Source organism: Arachis hypogaea, chromosome 6 (assembly GCF_003086295.3).
Source record: "Arachis hypogaea cultivar Tifrunner chromosome 6, arahy.Tifrunner.gnm2.J5K5, whole genome shotgun sequence".
In the NCBI taxonomy this organism is placed as follows: Eukaryota; Viridiplantae; Streptophyta; class Magnoliopsida; order Fabales; family Fabaceae; genus Arachis; species Arachis hypogaea.
The window spans coordinates 1,251,774-1,272,841 of NC_092041.1; the positions used below are offsets into that span (position 1 = coordinate 1,251,774).

Below are 21,068 nucleotides of genomic sequence, written 5' to 3' on the forward strand. Positions count from 1 at the left end.
AAGTTGGTATGAAAAGCAACAAACATGAAAATTTCTTAACCGATTTAGTTTAAAAGCAACAAAAAAGTTTGGTGGTGATTAGTTGTTGAAACAATAATCTGTCGTATTTATTGTATATGTGTGCTTATTATTAGTTATATAAAATTAAAATTATCCAATCATATATGATCTTATTTAAAATTTTTAAGACAACGAGCATGTAAGTAAAAGGCTTGTTCTCATATAATTGTGTAAAAATAAAAACTATGTTACAAAAGTGATACATAGATTTTAAGTGTTAAGAGTAGAAGATAGAATTATTTGTCTTCAAATGTTGTGTTTAGTGATATACGTACTATTAGTTAGCAGTGGCCTAGCTAGGTATGAAGCTATATATATATATATATATATATATATATATATATATATATATATATATATATATATATATATATATATATAAATGGATGAATATTAATGCATGCATGTCCATCACCTTATCCATAATATTAGGGTTAAGGAGTGGGAGAATGTAACATAATCAATGATCATCACAATCAAATAGTTGGAAACTATGAATGACGATATTTAATTTGATTTACGTGGATCAGTTTTGCATTATTTGGTTGGTGAGTCTAAAACCCTAATAAAGCCCACTATACTTCCTACCCCCTACCCTGCACTTTTTGTTTGTATCTAACTTAACCATTCAAATTGGACCCCTATTTTGAAAGCTAAATCTCAACTATACAATAATAATACAATTCCACTGCGTTACTAACAGTATTTCTGTTAATTTTTGCTAACTTTTATTTATGATTGAGTTTAATGGAAGTGTCTTTGTGAATGTATCTAATAAAAATGTCTTTTTTATGGTTGTATCTAATGGAAGTATCTTTTAGGGTAGTACATGAACCGGACCACACCAGAATTTGGCTTAACCTAGACCTGACCCGAAATATAGACCGGATCTAATTTTTAGACCCTAACTCGATCCTAAACCAATGAAACCTATGCACCTTCGAGCCGGGTGAAAATCGGGTCTTTAGCATGTAAAAATCATCTAATCTCCAACCATTATTTCACAATTCACATAGTGAAATTCACTTAAAAAAATATAACAAGAACCAACTCTTCTCTAAAATTAAAGTATAACCATAATCAATACTAATATTGTCTAATAACACCAAATATTTAAATCAATACAAATAACACAATATTATGCATTAGTCTAAAGTCTTAGAAATTTTAAATATAAAACATTAACTTATAATCTTATAATGACTAATAACACAAATATTAAGGTGTACAATATTTAAATTTCACAAAAGAATAACCATCATCCATCACTAATAACACAAAATATTAATTGTGTGATGATCGAGCTATCGAGCCGAGTTCGGATAATCCGAATTATAGCACGGACCCGATCCAAAATAATGACCGAATCTATTTTTGAGACTCTTACCCAATCCTAGACCCGATGAAATCACACTAAATTAACCTCTAAAATCTTCGAGGCGGGTCAGGTTGGACTATATACACTCCTAATATCTTTATATATATATTCTCTAGATATATCTCCTTATACACATATTTAAAATATAATAATTAATTATTATTAACAATAAATTAGCAGATAGTATATCGATATCCTATACTTTTCCATAATAATAATCACACCATCTAAGCAGTTATTTCACTTCGTGTGCACAATTTCGGATATATACGTACACAGTACACTAGTCATTAATGGGAATGGATACTATTTTTTATTCTTATTTTCTTGGTGTCTATTTTGATAAGGCAGAAAAATAGCCTTGTCAAAATAAATAAAAATGGCGCATCATCAATATTTACTCAATTACTTACCACTTCAGTATTTAATTTGTTATATATATATATATATATATATATATATATATATATATATCAATATTTAATTAATGAAACAAATTAATATATAACAAAGACTAGATACACAGTTTTAAAATTTTATTAGACTGAAAAAATAAGTATTTCATAAAGACGAAAAACTTATTTAAACTAGAAATAATAATTAACAACATTTTGTATTCTTTTACGTTAACTTCGATATATTATAGTTTTAAACATTGTAAAAATCATTAATTAAAAAGTACTAAAATCCCGGGGGAAAAAAAAACTTGAGATCTCTGTGATGAATGATTATTGATTGGTGGTGGGGAAGGCTAGAGAAAGCTTGATCAGAAGTTATTCAGTATATTCTTCGTACTTAACCCTCTTGAGTCTTAATCTTAATCATGCTAAGTAGGTCAAAGCATCTATCGTAATTAATATCTTTAGGAAACAATTCATAGACATCTTGGAATTTTATGAAATTTAAAGAGAGACAAGTCCCTCCAACATTTCAAAATGAACATTGCTTGCAATCGTTGAAAAAATAGTTTCATATTGAAATATTTAACTGCTCCAAGTAATTATTTTTATCATTAAATTAAATACAAAAATGTACAAAATTTTAAATACAAAATAAGGAGAGAGAAGGAGAGAGGAAGAGAGAAAACAGTAGATAGTTTTTGTTATTGAGGCTGCTTTTGTTTATAGAGACAGGACACTCAGACAGGGACACAGAGAGACAGAATCGTATTTGGTAGAGAAGACATGGATAGAGACAATGTGTCTAAAAATATTAAATTAGTGTATTTTATGTCTATCCTGACAGGAAGGACACGAAGACACTAACAAGGGACCCAACTTATTTTTTATTTTTTCTTTTATTATTCTTGTTAATTTTTCATAATTATATTTTTTATTATTATATTTTTCATCTCAAATTTTTTTTGAATAAAAAAAATGAGAATAAATTGAATTTTTATAATTTGATCTAGTTTATCATCAAATAGAATACAAGAATATAAAATTTTGTATCTCTATTCATCAGTATCTTATTCTATTATGTTCTTAATGTCTTATTCTATCTTATTCTCGAAAACAAACGCAGCCTATATTAACCACGTTATAGAAACTAATTACATAATAGAGAGAAAAAGAGAGACAGAGGGAGAGAGAGAAGAGTTGATAATTTTTGTTATTGAGTGTATGAACCACATTATAGAAATTGATTACATAATAAAGAGAGAGAAGAGATAGAGAGGGAGAGAGAGAAAGAAGAGTGGATAGTTTTTATCATTTAGTGTATATATTATCACTACAATAATATAAATTATTTTTTAGGGTTCTATGTGTAAAAAAGAATTAAAATTTATCAAAAAAATAAATTTTGATATTATTTTAATTATGAAAATATGTTAATAAAAGTTTTGTTAAAAATAGTATTTTTAACATATAAGTAATTGTGAAAAAAGTTTAAATTTTATTTTGATAAATATTGGCTATCAAAAATAATTTGTTAGAAAAATTTAAGAATATATTTTTTGTGATACTTATTAATAACCGTTAAAAATACTATTTATTTTGACACTGATTGACCATAAAATATTCTCAACAAAATTTTTTAACAAAGAATGAGATGATATCTTGAAACTGAAGAATAAATTAAGATTTTGAATATAAAAAATGAGTAGTATGATCCTAAACTGAGAGCAGTGTGATGTCAAAATTGATAGAGCCCAGAGAAAAAGAGAAATAGTGGAGTAAATTGAAAATAAATGAGTGTCAAAATTGAGAAGTAATTTTTTACGGTCAAATTATTCATCAAGAAAATATAGAAAATTTGACATTTGTGATATTTGTCAAAAATATATATTAATAATTTTGACATTTAATTATGGTGTTAAAAAATAAAGTGTTAAAATTACTCTTTTCTCTTGTCATGTCATTAGCTGAATTTATTCACTTGTGTTATGATACAATTTTTTTCAAAAATTTAAATTGATAAGAAGAATAACATGAATGATTATATTTTTAACATGTCTCTTTACCTAAGAATTTTTTTGTTTGCGTGATTTTTTCATAAGCTTTCTTTCTCTTATTATTAGTCTTATGTTGAAGTTCTTTTTTCTTATCAATAAAAATTGAACTCTAAATCTTTAGATGGTAGAAATTCTAATATCATGTTATAATATCATTTCTTCTAAAAATTTAAATTTATAAAAAAAATATATTCTGTCAAGAATACTCTAAGTTATAGCTCGTCGTTATTGGAGGTTGAATGCTTTTGCACTTCTTCGACAGCAAAGTTGGGTAATTCTTGGAGCTCGAGCACGGTCGTGGAACTTGTAAAACGACTCCAACGTCTAAGTCAATAATTTATTTATACCTCAGATTAGTGTTTTATCTTCTGAGCCTTAAGCTCAACGCGTGTCGTTTCGGTAAGCAGGGGAAAGCTTGCTTTTGTTTTACTTTTTGGAATTCAAAAAGGGTGTGGAGCTTGTAATAAATTCTTGTACAGTTATTTCGAGAAGATCACCTCCACCCATTACCATGATAAATAAAAAATTTTCTAATCCAACCGTTAGTTTTAATGGGAGATCGTGGAGTGGTGTTATTTGTTTCCTTATTACCGTTTTCGCTTTGGAAAGAGACACAAATTATCTACTGGACTTTGTTTGAAGTTGAAAAGGACATGACTTTAAAAGGTTAGTAGTTCTTTGCCTTTTTCTTTCGTTTCTTTCGGTGATGGCGAGAGATAAAGTGGTGGAAGTTAAAAAAGAAGACATATACAATTGGGTGCATGTTGCTATAAAGCATCGTGCTTCGGCTTATAGTACTGTTGAGTCTTTGCATGAACTTAATTCTACAAGGTTGGTTAAAAATGGTTCAACTGTTGGCGTGGAGCTACTTCCCTATAGCATTGAGAGGAGAGGAGACTGCACGTACTTCTATTTGTATACCCCTTGTCTGACGGTGTTACATTTGAAGTTTCCATTTTCAAAATTTGAGTGCAATGTTTTGACGTAGCTAAACTGCGCCCCTTCCTAACTGCATTCAAATTTATGGGTTTTTTTACGAGCCTATGAGTGTTTGATGAAGTTTCTTGAGTTTCCTCCCTCACTAAACATCTTTTTCTCACTATTTCAATCTAAAAGTGTGTGAAAAGGTCTATGGGTCAGCCTTAGTAGCTACCCTGGTCGTTCATTTTTTGTTTTTTATAAATCTTCATTCAACAATTTTAAAGCTATGCTTGTAAAGTTTCGGTCATCAGAAACCAAATACCTTTTTTACTTAGATGATGAGTTAGTTGAAAAATTCCCTCTTCATTAGTTTCCGGAGCCGATGCAAATATTAGAAGCTATTGAAAGTGACGAAGAAAATTTGTTTTGGATTTTTTGGTGTATTGCTTTTCGGTAGAGGAACTGTTGTCCATTTCTAAACTTTTGAAATTGGAAACAGATAAGGAGGCTTTTGGGCCCTATATAGGTAACTGAATGGTTTTGGGAATTTTGCTGCATAGTTTGTTTTGTTTTGACATTGTATATTTGTTTGTTCTGTAGGCAAAAGAGTTCCAAACTTGACTACTTCTTGGTTACAATTGTTTTTGGTCCAAAAGAAAAAGAGTGACAAATATGGTGGTGTCTATGGGGTGATTAGGGAAACAGGCGCTGATGCTGCTCAATCAAGCGCTCGGCCTATTCCTTCACCTAAAAGGAAAATGCTTGAGTATGAGAAGTCTTTAGAGATTCTTTCCGAGGAGGAATTGGATGCTGGCACTGGTGGCAAGCATGTTTTTGAAAAGCAGAAAAAGTTACATGGCTTCATTGAGGGGGTGAACGCACAATCCTTGTGGAGTGATGTTAGTGATGTGTGGATGGTGAAACTAGTTGGTAAGGAAGGTATCATGAAGTATATGCAGGTAAATTTTATTTGACTTTGTTTGCTTTTTTATTGGTCGTCTATTTTTTGTGTAGTCTAATGTGATCATTTATTTGTAGATAGTTGCATCAACAACTCCCACTTGCGACTCAACCATTATGCTTCCTAACAATAAGTGTGACAAAATATTAATTATATAGTATACATTCAATGACATAATTTTATAAATATCTAATTTAATTTAATTTTGTATTCTCTATTTTCAAATTAATTATATTTTAATTATGTACCATTATTAATATAAATATAAATTTTATTAAAAATTTATTAATCTGCTTGATCTATTTCAATGCTAATATTGTGATTAAGGTTATTTGTTTTATTGTTAGCGTTAAAATCTACTGATATTATAGTTAGATGATAGGCTTTGTGAATTAATTGTTACTTTTATTGTGTCAAATTAAGATACTATTGTTGTATTACTGATAAATTTTATTTTTTTTATATTAGTTATTTTTAGAATTTGAGACCTGATTCTTTATAAAATATTAGTGAAGATATATATTTCAAATTTTAATTTTAAAATTTTAACTGTTTTATATTTTTTATTTGCATGAGAGCAATTTTACCGGTTCAACCAGTAATTTATTGGTTGAACCAATAAACTAGTAAACCAGTAGTTCGACCGGTTTGATCACCGGTTCGGTTCTGACAACTATGCATCCAGGATTCATGAGCTGGAGAACGATGTATTAAAGATGTTTTCTGTGGATTTTGATCGGGTTATAAGCCAAGTGGCTTCATTTGCTCTCGAGTTTGACGTTGGCTAGCTTGATGTTACAAAGATCGTTGTTAATGGTGAATTCGTCGAGGACAAGGCTGGTGAAGTGGAGGATGAAAGTGCTGCTCCTGTTGATAAAGACCTCTAGCTTCTTGAATTTGTATTGTTTTATTTTGAAACTTCTGTTTGAACTTTGTTAATGTTTGGACTATGACCGACCTTTTGAATATCGGTTTTTTGTTTGTTGAATTGAAACCGACTTTTGACGTCAGGGTTGAAAAATGTTAGACATTTGGATGATATCTATTTTGATTATTTCAATGTGCTTTCCAACTTTTGATGTGTTGGTTTCTATGAAGTTGATAATGCGAAAATGGCATAGTTTTTATTGATAAGACCTTCAGCTTTGGAAGGCGCAGGGTGATCAGCCTCGTTTAAACCTGTTCAAGTAAAACCCATTGTGTGAAAAAATCTCGTGATCAGTAAAAAAAGTACCTCTCAATCCCGTCTTTTACCAAAAAAATTAACTACAATATAACTTTAAAGAGGATATGTTCTAAGTGTTGGGTAAATTGGTTCCAGCCAGTGTCTCTAGGGAATAGGCTCTTTTCCCATGAACCTTTGACACCCTAAAAGGGCCTTCTCAGGTTCCAGCCAATGTTCTATGTCCTGGAGGTTTTTGAACTTCTTCAAATTTTTAAAGTACTAGGTCTCCTTGTTGTAGTACTCTTGGCCGAACTTTCTTGTTATACTTTTGTTGTATGGCAAGTTGCATAGATTGTTGTCGTAGCTTGGCTAAGTCATGTTCTTCATCTAGTGTGTCAAGCTCAGTTAATCATGCTTCTGTAATGGTCGTGTCATTCAAGAGCTCAGATCATAGTGATTCTTGGGAGATCTCTACTAGCATCACTGATTCTGCACTGTATACTAGCTGGAACGCATTTCTATAGTTGATGATTCTGGTGTTATGTTATAACTCCACAAAATTTTGAGAAAAATTTTGGCCCTACGTCCTTTGGTATCTGTTAATTTTTTCTTAAAGCCTGCAAAATAATTTTGTTAGCTGCTTCTGCAAGCCCGTTTCTTTGTGGGTGCTATACAGAAGAAAAATGGTGTTTGATGCAAAGGTTCGTTACAAAGGATGCAATCTTTTTATTAGTAAACTACCGACCATTGTCGGAAATAAGTTTCCTAGGAAAACTATGTCTACATATGAGAAATTTCCAGATAAAAGAGCATACCTTATCAGAGGTTACTTTTGTGAGGGGTTGTGCTTTTATCCATTTTGTAAAATAATCTATTGCTACCAATAAAAACTTTACCTGGCCTGCTGACACTGGAAATGGTCCAAGAATATCAAACCCCCATTTGTGAAAAGACCATCCGAGCTCGGAAGAATGCAACAACTTGGCTGGGCTATGAATAATAGGCACATTTTTGGCAACTGTCGCATCGCTGTACCTTGTCCATGCAACCCCTTCTTAACATTGGCCAATAGTTTCTAGCTCGTAAGAGCTTTGAAGCTAGACTTCGGCCTCCTATATGTGTGCCGCAGATACCTTCATGGTTGCTCCCCTAGTGTTGTTCTTAACCATACATAACATGTCACAGGTATCTTTTCTCCGGAGAAGCTTACCAATTCTCCAATTGAAGGTTGTAGAGATTTTTTGCTGAGTTGCATTTTTTGAAAAGTTGGGTAGAACAAAACATTAGCACTACTCCCTGGATCAAGTAAAACTTTTCTGATTGTTAGGTCTCCTATGTTTACTGAGATCACAACAGGGTCGTCTAAGTTTGGGCATTGGGTCTTGAAGTTGGATGCAAAGGAGCGAGACTTGTTGCATCTTTGAAGATCCTTCCATGGTCAGCATAGTTCAATAACTTCATTTTCTAGCCTTGCTGATGATTCCTCCTCCTAGAAAACTTCCCAAGATATAGTTAATAACTCCCCTTGACGTGGGAAGTTCGGGTGGGACATGCCAAGCTCTTTTGTCTTTAGGTGTTGAGTTGTAATTTCGTTGGTCTTTTGTCAGACTCAACGTTTCTTTTTTACTTCTACTATTGAGATATTTATCTAGCATCCCCCATCTTGCCAATCTTTCTAATAAGTCCTTGGCTACGACAGATTCGTCGGTGGTATGATCGAACTTCTGATGGAATGTACAATATTTACTTTTATCCACATATTTCTGGTCTTGATAATTAATTGCTTTTCTAGGTGGTTTTATGAGGTTAGTGTGGAGAATTTTCTTTATTATGTCTTCCTCTTTGTGTTAAACTTTGTGTAGGAATCAAACTTCAGCGCCAATCTAAAAGGTTTCTTTTGTTCTCTCATCTGGCTTGGTCTTCCCTATCTATCCTCTTCTTTTCGGGGTGTTTGCTTTTCGGCTTTCCTAGCTTCTCTCAGTTTTTTAATTTCTATCTATCCTAATGTTTTGTCCCTGAACTCGCTAATATTTTAGGTTTGGTTATTGCAATAGTCTTTGGAATTTTCCTAGACGTAAGCCACTCTTTAATGCATGTAAGTGTACGTCTGGATTGAGATCGGAAATTTTTATTGCAACTATGGCAAATCTTGTCATGTAGTCCTTCAGGCTTTCTTACTGACCTTGTTCGATAGTGCTGAGAAAATCAAAGTCATGAACGTAGATCTTTGAGGCTGCAAAATGGTTGACAAACAAATCGGCAAACTCGTCAAAGGTAGAAATTGAATCTGCAGGGAGACCAGAAAATCATAATAAAGCGGCTCTGTCCAAAAAGGTCAAAAAAGAATGACATAAAATCAGGTCAGAAGCGTCATTTAGAAATATAATAGATTCAAATTTAGTAACGTGGATTCTAGGCTCACCAAAACCCTCATGTGGTTTCAACATGGTTGGGAGTGTAAAATTCTTCGACATCTGGAAGTTCATTATCTCTACAGAAAAAGGATTTGTTCTTTTCTTTGTGGAATTCGGCCCGCAAGGAGTTCGGACATCTTTCTCACTTCTCCTTGGAGGGTAGCATTCATAGCTACTAATTCAGCATGAGTGGGAGGAAGTGGTGGCAATGAATCGTTGGCCATGCTTAGGATCCTGCAAAAAGGAGACGAAACAAACAAAGGAAAAAAGGATTGTGGGATAATGTTAGATTTTCGGGCCCTACGGTGCGCACCAAATGTTTTGTCAAAAATACTCTGAGTTATAGCTCGTTGCTGTTGGAGGTTGAATGCTTCCGCACTTCTTGAACAACAAAGCTAGGTAATCCTTGGAGTTCGAGCGCGGTCGTAAAACCTGCAAAAAAGACTCTGACGTCTAATTCAATAATATATTTATTAAAGTGTAAAACAGAAACGAAAGTACTAGGGTTGACAGTTGTGTTCTCGATCTACCCCTTTTGTTCATCTCATGCGTCTATTTATTGTTACTAAGGGTAATCGAACTCTCACCGCCATCTTCAATCTTTGGGATGAGTCCGAGATATGGGGGGAGGGGAGGGGGGATGTTTTTGTAGTGGATCGTTATTTATTTTAAAAATGTTGAAAGAAAATTCGAGGTATAACAATCTTATCTATCCGAAGTATATAGATTATGGAACAAAATCCAAAAATAATCATATCTTTAATAAATTGGTTAAAAAACTTTGATGGACAAGCAAAGCTAAGCTAAGCAGGATAATTATTATTCAAGTTCATGGTATGGCATATATAGCATAAGATCCAAACATATGCATGTTTTACTATCCTTGTTACAAATATCCTATAAAAAGGAACGAAAACATATCGTTGATATATATAGATAATGAACCTCTAAACCTTATAATTACAAATTGCTTCAATACTGCTCATATGTTTCCTCTTATGGCGTAGTCATCATCAAATAAATTGAAAGATTATTGTCGTAAGTCGTTAGTTGTTAGGCTTAGGCATGCTAAATATGTTGATTAATTAATTAAAACCTTTCATGCACACACAACAACTAATAACAGAGACACGTGAATTATAGGTAGGTCAAATGTCTTCATCAAATAAAATTAATCAAAGAATGACAGAGATATTTTTGAACCATGTGTTAATATATTTCAAAAGCTTGATCAATTAGTGAAACTTTGAGTCCTAATCAGCTACTCTGCACCCCTTACCCACCACTACCTTTTCTTCCTCTTTCATTCAAATGGAATCTTATATCAATTCCAGCATCATTTTCTTAAGAGTCACATGAAATAGACGCCTAATTAGGCCTTTAATACTCTACGGTACGGTAAGCATAGTTTGTGGTTATTGCCATATCTTCTTTTAATGTATGCATGCATGCATGTAATACTAGATTCGATGACATATATATAACCATATTTAATAAGTTCTTATTTGACAAGAATTCCGCTAAGAAGTCATCGGAGTATTTGTACAATGTGTATAATGGGTTATTTATTTAGTCCAATATGAGTTAAAAAATTAACATTCAGGATAAAATACTTTTAATTTCACAAACACAATACACTCATACTATCCAAAATAACTATCCGAATACCAGGGATAATAAACATCTCATATCCTAATGAATCGAACGTTCCTATACCCTCATTGTAGACATTATATAAATATTCCATTAGCTCCTTATACTTCCTCTTTTTTTAATTTGTTTTTTTAATTGGTTGTATGACGGTATGATTAGTTGGTCTTCTACACTTTTTCGTATAATAAACGATAAAACAATTCTTTTAAAATTGAATTAAGTCAATAAATAAATTGAATTTAAATCTTTCTTATTTTTACTTTTTGTAAGGATAGAAAGCGTCACAAATCATTTACTCTAAAAACTTATTAACCAGTTAAATAAAATTACATAAATGATTATATTATGTATATTAGAATAGAATATATATTTTTGTAATTTTTTTTGTGTTAATACAACACAACACATTCATACTACACATTCGAACACACTAAATGAGTTCTTTTCTACTTTTGGCTGAAGTCAAATTCAAACTCAGATGCGGCTATCTCACCATTTTCCTCTAAGTGTGATAGTTCGTAAAACACCAAGTGAGTACAGTAGCCACTAACCTCCACCAACCATGTGCTTTGAATGTTGTGATGGCGGCGGCGGGGGTGGCGGTGGTTCAACTATATTAGGTCCTGGGAAAGGCTTGCTTGGAGGAGCTGGAGGCAAGAAGCTATTTGAATAAGTAGCAGTGTAAAAGTTGCTACTTATCATCTCATGAATCCTCTTATTAAATACCGAAATCTCCTCGTCTAATGGAATGAAAGAAAACTATATATCATATATGATGCAACTTTAAATTATGGTGAAAATTCAGGTGCAGTGAAGTTGATAGTTAAAAGTCGTTAGATAAAAATTTAGTCAAATCAGTCAAATCATTTAACCACTCTCAGTGATTAACTTTACGTGAAGTCAATTGCATTTGAGTTTCCACCTTAAATTATATATGGCATCATTGCAACATTCTTTAAAGTTTTTGAATTAAAGATAAAGAAATGTTCATTCAAAAATAACAAGGCATGAAACTGCAATTTACTTGTGATGAATTTAAGTATTAACTAAAAAATATTTTAAAATAATAATGGTTGGTTTATTTGAAAATATTTTCTATTTATAATTAATTATGAATACAATATCGAGGTAGATGCGAAATAATAATTTACAGTATATAGTATTTGGTATTAGGGGTTAGCTGGCTTCAAATATCAAAATGTTTTGTAAAGTCTGTTTACTTGTTTTTAAAAAAATTATGAAAGTTGATTTGAATAATTATGCCCTAATTTTCACAAAAATTATTTCTGTTACTAAACAAAAGAATAGAAGGATAAATAGACTACCAATTCTATCTATAGAGTCTAACTAGAGAACCAATTTTTGATAATAAATTTTAGCAATTTTTTTTAATTCTTATATTCTTTATCTCCAATCTCACATCTTTTTGGAAATTGTTCTCCGTATATGTTCGTATGAATATGTTAGGTTACATTTTCCTTACATGTATAAACCAAGTAAAAACTACTTAACAAAATGTATAATTAGCACATATGCATGTTATTATGTGACAGGGAACATAACAAAAGCAACAATAATTGACTATGAACTAGACATACACATTACAATATCACATATATTGTTAACATTGATCTATCATGCCTACAAGTTACAAAATTCCACTGTCCATATATCAAGCAGAGACGGATGAATATAGTTCCATCTAAACATTCACTATCTCTATTTAATTATTATATATATAGACAAACGAAAAGGAAAAAAATGGAAAATATATTCTTTAATTTTTGGTCAAGAAATCAAAGAGAAGACTCACCCTCAAGTAGTACGCAATTCAAGGCTTCAGAAGACACAAGAACAGAAAGGAGAACAAATGATATATAAACTTTTGAATTAGACATATGATCTCTTGTTTGCAATGTAATGAAAAAGGGATCGGAGTTGAAGCGTGAAATAGTGAAATAATAATATTCTTCCTACGTATAAATTAACTACCAATCATATATAATAATAAAAGTACATATCATAATTTGAAGATGCATGACCACCTACCAGTACAGAAGGTCATGAGTAAAATGTATTATATTACTACTACGTGGCTTTTGCGATGCAAGATGAGACTTTATATATAGTTTTTAACATTCATATAATGGCTAGATATATTAGTGATAATACATTTTCTTTTATTGAAGTGATAACACATTTTTAAAATTTTATTAGGTCAACAAATATTGTAAATGGGTTATTAAATTAGCAGACAAAATAACAAACAGATCGGAAAAAAATCATGGAAAAGAAAATGTAAAGCAGCAACAATGTAATTCCATAAGAGAAAGTGTAGGGAGTCAACACTTTTATTAAAATCTGACCAGCACTTAACCAGCAAAAGAAAAGTGAATAATCCCACACCATTGGATAAAATCTCACACCATTAAAGATACCAATGATAGCTAATTAATGACTACAAATCATAAAACTTGCTAGCCCCTAACACTCCTCAATCCGAAATTACTAATATCACTCTTATTCAACATTCTTTTATATTCTTATTCCAAAATACCCTCTCTTTTTCCTTAATTCCCCTTTTCACCCTGCTATACTTAAATTTCCTTCCGGAGCCTCTCATCTTCTACATTTGCACAACTACAAGGTGTTCATAGTTCGAGAGTAGAATATTAAAAAACAGAAAAAGGTAGTTAATGTTGTACTTATTGGCAAGCAACAAGTCATACAAGATCTTGGGAAGAATAGAAAGAGTTTGTATATGGCTAAGAAGAACGATAAATCTTTTTTTTTTAGAGACAAAAAACAGAATCAATGCTCAAGATACTATATTCCTTGATCATAAAAAGCCGGTTATAGCATACATGGCAGCCCAAAACTTGAGCAAGCACTCAATCATCAAGTAATTTTCATATGGCTATATAATTATTATATTAAAACAACTACCAAATTATCAAATATCATCGGAGTTAAATGGTTAACTTCTCCCATTAACCACTTCCATCAAGCTGTCCAAGTGAAAGCAAGTGTGCCATGTATTTCTGTAAGAAGCCAAAATACAATGTAGTTAAAAGTAAAATGTAAATGTCAAAAACAACAAAACATTTTCCTGCTAGATGGAGTCGGTTATACGCATCAAATAATGTCATTGTACCCAAATATGCTAAACCTCTCCCGGCCACCTCATTCAAAATGTAGATGTCTAACATCTAAGAATTTAATTTTAAAGTGATCCTCCCTTGAATTTAAAAGGCTATATGTCACATGTAATGGAAAGAGGATGGTGAAAACTCAAAATTCTTTGCCTATGAACCTTTTTTGACCTAAGATACTAAGGGGCAGGAGGTGATGGTCTGGGGACCTTAGTTTGGATAAGGTATTTTAAAATTTTAATGAATTTAAAACACTATATAAGTAAATTGCCAAAATCCAAATACATGGAACTTTAAAATACCTTATTTGTATATGCAGCAAGAGAAGATGAAAGGGATACATACGTGGCAAGTTTGATTGCAAATTCTTTTCTTTATATATTATCAATCAAGTTTTCATGAAAGGATAATAAAAAGAGTTTTGATTCCTTCTCTCACCAGGTATATTGGATTCTCTACTCTATTAAGATCCTTGGAATTTATAAACTTCTTTGTATTAATGTCCAAACAAAACATCTTAAGTTAAAGGATTTTAAAAAATAGCATTCCAAATGTTTTATCCGAGCACACTCTTAAGCTTGGATGTAGAGATTTAACCACTAGGCTGTGGGCTAAACTACCTATACCTTCCATATACACTTCAAACAGACCCAAACCAATACAACGTAATAAAAAAACGAAAAAAAAAGTGTGCAATGTTGAAGCCAAGCAGTTATGCTTAAATATGTTTTCTTTTCCTTGTAAATATAACAAATTCTAGTTTTAATCCATCCATCAACTTTTTTGGGCTTTATTCCAAACTTTCTAGAAAGCTTGTTTTAGTCCTTGTATTCCTCATTCTTGAGGACCAATGTGGATACATGCATTGTTCAATGGTTCCTTAATAATAGTGCTATAATGACAAATGGCCAGGAATAACTGAATTTGACTAAAAGTGTATTCACTAGGATGTGTTAGTAATTTTCATTATGATGGAGAAGAAAGGAAATGGAAGGGATTTGAAAAGTAGCTGAGGTTATTGTATTATCCTTGTAGAAGTTAAAGGAATTTATTAAAATTTAATAACTGTTAAAAAAATTCAGACACAGAAAGTGAGGAACCAAGAAATTCAAATGATTAAATTGATTCGTGCCTGAAATTTGATGAACCAACTTGACCAATTACTCTAAAATGAAAGAATCATAGGATTCGAGTTTCACATAAAACTAGGATTTATAAATCAATGTCTTTAAGTATCAATATCAGTGGTAAAAGTAAAAATTGTTCTGGTTCCAGAATTAATATAAACAATTCTAAAATTACGGAAAATCAAAATAGAGAGTAGCATATAGGCTTGAAACTTACTGAATGGTATGCATATGGAGCCTTCCCTTGACGATCGAAGTGTTTGGCCATGATGCAGAACTCAATTGGACCCCATTCTTCAGCTTCAAAGCAGTTTCCAAGAGCAGCTTTGTACAACTAATAACAATTTGCAAATACTACTATTATCCTTGAGAAAAAAAGGTATAAAAGATGCGCATTTCCTAAATTATATAGTGGCAAATACCTTGGAAGTATCTGTTAAAAGCTCAGTACCAGCCGGGTACGATGCGTAGAATTGATCGGCTCTGGAATATCCTGCCCGGGTTCTGAAACACCAAAATCATATATTGACTCCAGAGATTAGCATTCAAACCAATCTTGTAAAAAATTCAAAATCTAGTATAAAAAAAAGGTTGTGACAACATTAGACGCACGTATTGCTAACATAAGCATAGCTTATGAGTGTGGCAAAGCAGTAGAATCCAGTATATGACACCAATCTTCGAAACTTCTGAATCTTTAGTATCTCTTTGAATTCATCATAGAGCCTCATCATGGACAATGATTAGAATTCACCCTGAGAAACAAAGGGAGCCAACAATAGGTTCATCAAACACATGATGTGCACATATTGTCATTGATTTCTTGTTACATAACGTATGCCAAAATATTATCAAACAAGTTACCAAACACAAATGAGGCAAACAAACAATGGAAGACCCACCACTTAGCCATTAGAAACTATGATGGATTTCGCTGCAAAACATACCATCTAGTAACAAAAGGAAACAAAGAAGAACCAAGTTTTGGGAAACCTGCTTCTACTTCTTCCTTTATATTTTTTTTTTATTTCTACTTTTTTAAAATTTCTCAAATCTTTCTTTTTTATTTCCTTAAAATACAGACATATAGCTCCACGTTTCACTATATCCTTCTTCCTAATACTTATGTTTGCTTTCCTGTAGCTATAGGAATTGGCCTCATTTGTTAGAATTAGCGCTAAATATTGGCTTTGAAAAGTAACCAAATGTGATGAAAGCTGGAATTCCTCAGTCTTACCAAAAGTGCTGGTGATAATGGAAATTTCATAAGTTAATTAACCTGTTAGATCAATGGGAATAAATGTAAATTGAAAGAATCAAAGAAGTGTGTTTAAATTTGGACAATCTATTGTTGAAAATCTTCTCCCCCTACATATGCATCATTATTACATTCTCTCTTTTTTTTTTCCTTTATTTATTTGTTTATTTTTCAGAAATCATGAACGGCAAGGAACCACCTAACTTCAAAAATTATGTCAGAAACTTTAACAAGGATAACTCAGGAAAAATGTAACAACAATATCTAAAGCCGACAACATTACTATCTAAAGGCTTAAAGAAGCGCTAAGGATTAGCTTAGGGAACTAAAACGTGTCTATGACATTAACAGAGAAGGGAGCTCCATATGAACCAATTATTACAGTTCCAACTACAGCAAATTCAGTGTGAGCACACAGTATTAGAAATTATATAATTAAGCTTAGGATCTGTCCGCAGAATCAACTTTGAACATGCCTTACTATTTCATTTGGCCAGATGTTAAGTCATCAGGTTCATCGAGATATAAGCTCCACCGTATATGTCAGTTCTTACTAATGAAAAAGGCACGAAAACCTCAAGCTCATCCACAGGAAGTTATGGTTTGTAGAATCAAAATTCCAGACTTTATGGTTTGGATTCCAAACTAAGGCCTATTTCCTTCCAATCTTTAATTAAATTCAAATGACAAGCAACACAGAAGAAAATTATGGCTCCAGAATATTAATTAGATGATTCTTTCATAAAGTAACAAGGTTTAATCATACATAACCAAAGTAAGGCTCCATTTGGCAGAACAGAAATCACAAAGATTAAAGAGCTCCCGCTGAATTTAATCAAGCTTAATTACACACTGTATATTCACCTAATAAAGAGGCAAAACCAGAACTAACCTAATAAAATAGAAATTAAAAAAATTAAACTAATCCATATAATATCAAGTCATCAATATTCAATATCAATCAATCAAAAATCAAGATATCGAGAGAGACACAAAACAAGAAGAGAGCAGACCGGTGGAGAGAACTGACCAGCGGCGAGAGAGAGTACAGTGTAAGTGACCGAGACTGGGTGAGCAGAGAGTGCAACAGCGGCGGAGAGAAGCACATAACACCAGAGGAGAGCAGATCGGCGTCGAGGTCACAGGTTGCAGCCTCGCCAGAGAGACATTACATAGCAACAGCGACGATGGAGAGAGAACTAACACAGCTGAAGTCGAAGTAAAGAAATGGCAGTGATGCTGGAGAAAGTAGTCGGCAGTTAAGGTGTTTGACAAACAGAGTGAGAGAGAGAGACTGAGAGAGACATAGTTATCAAAGGTTTTGAAAACCGAATCGATCATTAAACGGTTCTAGTTACTTATTCATTAGTTTATTGGTCTAATCAATTGAACCAAAAAACTATTTTATAATAAAATATAAATAAATATCTTAAAACACAAATATAGTTTAATATAAATTTTAAAATATCTTTTAAATTTAAAGTAATACATTAAATATTATCGACTAAAGTCTTATAATATTATTAAAATACACTCTTAAAAGAATAAAAGTTAAATAACAAAAAAAAAAATCCAAATATAAAATGACATCATGAAAGTTTGTCATAATATCAACAATTTAATACCCATTATATTAATATTGAAATCTTTAGTATAATCATAAACTAAGGCTTAGTTTGGTAAAACTTTTACTTTTCAAAAGTAGCTTATAAAAGTTAACTTTTAAAAGATGACTTTTTAAAATTTGTAACATTTATGTTTGGTAAATCAAATCAAAAATAGCTTTTAATAAATATAAGCAACATCAATTGTGTTTGGTAAAATAGCTTTTAAAATTTAAAAATACTATAATAGACATAAATGCAAGCATTAAATTTAAAAATGAGTTAATATATGAGGTTATATTAGACTTTTAAATTTTGAAAAGTACAAGCCAATTTTGAAAAGTTCTATCCTAAATGCTTTAAAAGAGATTTGGTTTGGATCCTCTAAAGTTTTTAAAGTTTGAATTTCACTTTAGAGAGTAAAGTGTGATCTCTTACCATTAATTTTATAGGTGGGACCAATAATAAATATGAAAGAGAAACTATTCAAGAGTAGAAGATCACACTTTACTCTCTAAAGTGAAATTTAAACTTTAGAGAATTCAAATCCTTTTAAAAGTACTCCAATCTTTTAAAAACTGCAAGCACAAGCACAAGCACATGATCTTTTTTATTTACCAAACATAAAATGAGGAGTTTGAACTTTTAAAAAGTACAAACGCCTCTTCAAAAAGCTTTATCAAACTAAACCTAAAACACAATGAAACCCAAAGCATAAACACGACACAACATAATATTCTAATAGCACATCACTATGCAAAAAAAAAAAAAAAAAACACAAAACACAAAACAGCAGCACACAGAGCAACTAGAGCTAATCAACAATCAATTAATCATTTAATAAAAACACAAAACATTCCATAATCATTCCATAAAAACACAAAACACAATATGATTTTTGAACCCAGCATAAAAAATCGAAAAACAAGCAGTAGTAGTGAGCATTGCAATTTTTTTTTACTTCAAAAGATGATTATAAACAATTGGTTCTATGAAAGTTCAACAAATAAACAAAGAAACTACAATAATATGTAATACTAAAAATAGACCAATAATAAAATAATGTAGGTTTTTCTTTTCAATTCTATGTTTAAACTTGTGGGGAACCAGAATCAATAGAGTAGTACTGTTGGAATAGTCTTCCTTTTTAATTTTTATATACCTCCAACTATTTCCAACAAAATAAAAATTGAGCACAACACACGGCCTTAAATAAAAAATAATACAACACTCAAAAATCAATAAGAATAGTAAGCACCAACTTATGGCAAAATGTACCCATCAAAGATACATATATTCATGTTTTGGTATGTTTGTTGCCACTTTATTTGGTTAATTGATGCGAGAATTATCGTCACTCTAAAATTTTTTAATAGAAAAAGACTTTCGTTGTAAGCATAGTTTTAAACCAACTAATAATTCTCTATCAAAATTTAATATGGTTATTACAAGTATAAACCCCAATAAAAATTAAGAGTATTTAAACATCAGGTTGTTTCATAATGAATTACAATAAAGTGCTCAATTATTAGCGGTGAAGGAACAAGAGAGTTTGATTTGGTGATTGACAAAAAAAGTAAATAACAAGAAAGTAAATGACAATTAACTAATAAAGGAAAGGAAAGGAACTCTTGGCTAAGGCATGAAAATTGAGATCACCATCCTTATCTACAAATCATATATTGACAATTATGAGGGACCAAACCCATCAAGTCTACTTCTATGCTTGAAGTAAGTCAAATAGGTTTGATCTACATCAACCCATAAGTCTCAACCTAGCTACTAATTGACTTAGTAATAGGCTAGTGTTACTGGGTATCAAATTGACCACTAAGAGTTCTCAAATTACTAATTCAATTAGACCCAATGACTTAAGGTCACTCAATTCTCTTAGATTAGGCCAAGAGTAAACATTTTATCAAACACCTAGAGTGTAATAAAAGTAAATATCATAAATTGTAAGAATTAACAAAAACCATAACTAACATAACACAAACAAGAAATCATCAATAGCAACTAAAATAAACATAAAAAGAAAAGGAAACATAAAATTGCATTAGAGAAAATAAGAATCCAACAAGGGTTCATGAAAGTAAAAATGGCAACATAAAGAAATCAACAAGAAAAACTAAGAAGATTAAGATAATAGAACAATAAAATATAAAGAGAGTTGAACTAAAAACAATAATTAAAAGTTGGATCTAAGAAAATTTGACCTAAACTACTCTAAATTCTAGAGAGAAGGAAGAGCTTATCTCTCTAGAACTCTAACCTAAAACATGATGAAAACTCAACTATGACTACTCCCCCTCCCCCTTAGTCCCCTACAATTCTTGGGTTCAAAAGCATCATAAATGAGTTGGATTTGGGCCTCATTGAGCTCAAAAATCGACCCCAGCGTATTGCCTTTAATGAGGTCACGTGCCGCTTGTCACGCGTACGCATGGATCACGCGTACGCGTCACTGGCAACTTTCCTTATCATGTGTACGCGTCGCCTTGACAACTTCCTTCCCACGCGCACGCGTAGGCCACGTACACGCGTCGCCGGGAGATTACCAAAATCTCATTTCTTCATGAATTTTCCATTTTTGCATGCTTTTTCTTCATTTCTTCAATCGATCTTTGTCTTCTAAACCTGAAATCACTTAACAAACATATCAAGGCATCAAATGGAATTAAAATTAGCAATTTAAAGGCCTAAAAAGCATGTTTTTACTCTTAAGCACAAATTAGGAGAAATTCACAAAATCATGCTATTTCATTGAATAAATGTGAGATAAGTTGATAAAATCCCCTAAATTCAACACAAGATAAATTACAAAATTGGGGTTTATCAAATCTTCCCACACTTAAACTAAGCATGTCCTCATGCTAAACCAAGAAAGACAAGAAATGTGGTATGAACATTTATTCAATGC

The 21,068-nt window shown here is 31.6% G+C and overlaps 1 protein-coding gene across 2 annotated transcripts; it reads right to left on the bottom strand.

Moving 5' to 3' along the window:
* Nucleotides 1-13,822: 13,822 nt before the first annotated feature.
* On the bottom strand, nucleotides 13,823-17,919 carry LOC112695194 (uncharacterized). Of its 2 annotated transcripts, none has more exons than XM_025747445.2 (5): nucleotides 17,575-17,919; nucleotides 15,899-16,041; nucleotides 15,709-15,790; nucleotides 15,504-15,620; nucleotides 13,823-14,048 (listed from the first exon to the last, which is right to left on the bottom strand). In XM_025747445.2, the coding sequence occupies exons 2-5, from the start codon at nucleotides 16,018-16,020 to the stop codon at nucleotides 13,998-14,000; spliced, it is 372 nt and encodes a 123-aa protein (XP_025603230.1). In that variant the 5' UTR covers nucleotides 16,021-16,041; nucleotides 17,575-17,919; the 3' UTR covers nucleotides 13,823-13,997. The 2 variants fall into 2 exon arrangements, with proteins under 2 accessions (XP_025603230.1, XP_025603231.1); XM_025747446.3 differs by having other exon boundaries at nucleotides 17,558-17,696.
* Between the last annotated feature and the right edge of the window lie 3,149 nt (nucleotides 17,920-21,068).

Excerpts from the sequence above, each read along its gene's own strand:
- LOC112695194 (XM_025747445.2), bottom strand. The coding sequence starts at position 16,020 with ATGATGAGGCTCTATGATGAATTCAAAGAGATACTAAAGATTCAGAAG. Across the intron at positions 15,791-15,898 it reads TATGCTTATGTTAGCAATAC|AACCCGGGCAGGATATTCCA; the intron begins GTGCGTCTAATG and ends TTGGTGTTTCAG. Across the intron at positions 14,049-15,503 it reads CTCCATATGCATACCATTCA|AAATACATGGCACACTTGCT; the intron begins GTAAGTTTCAAG and ends GGCTTCTTACAG.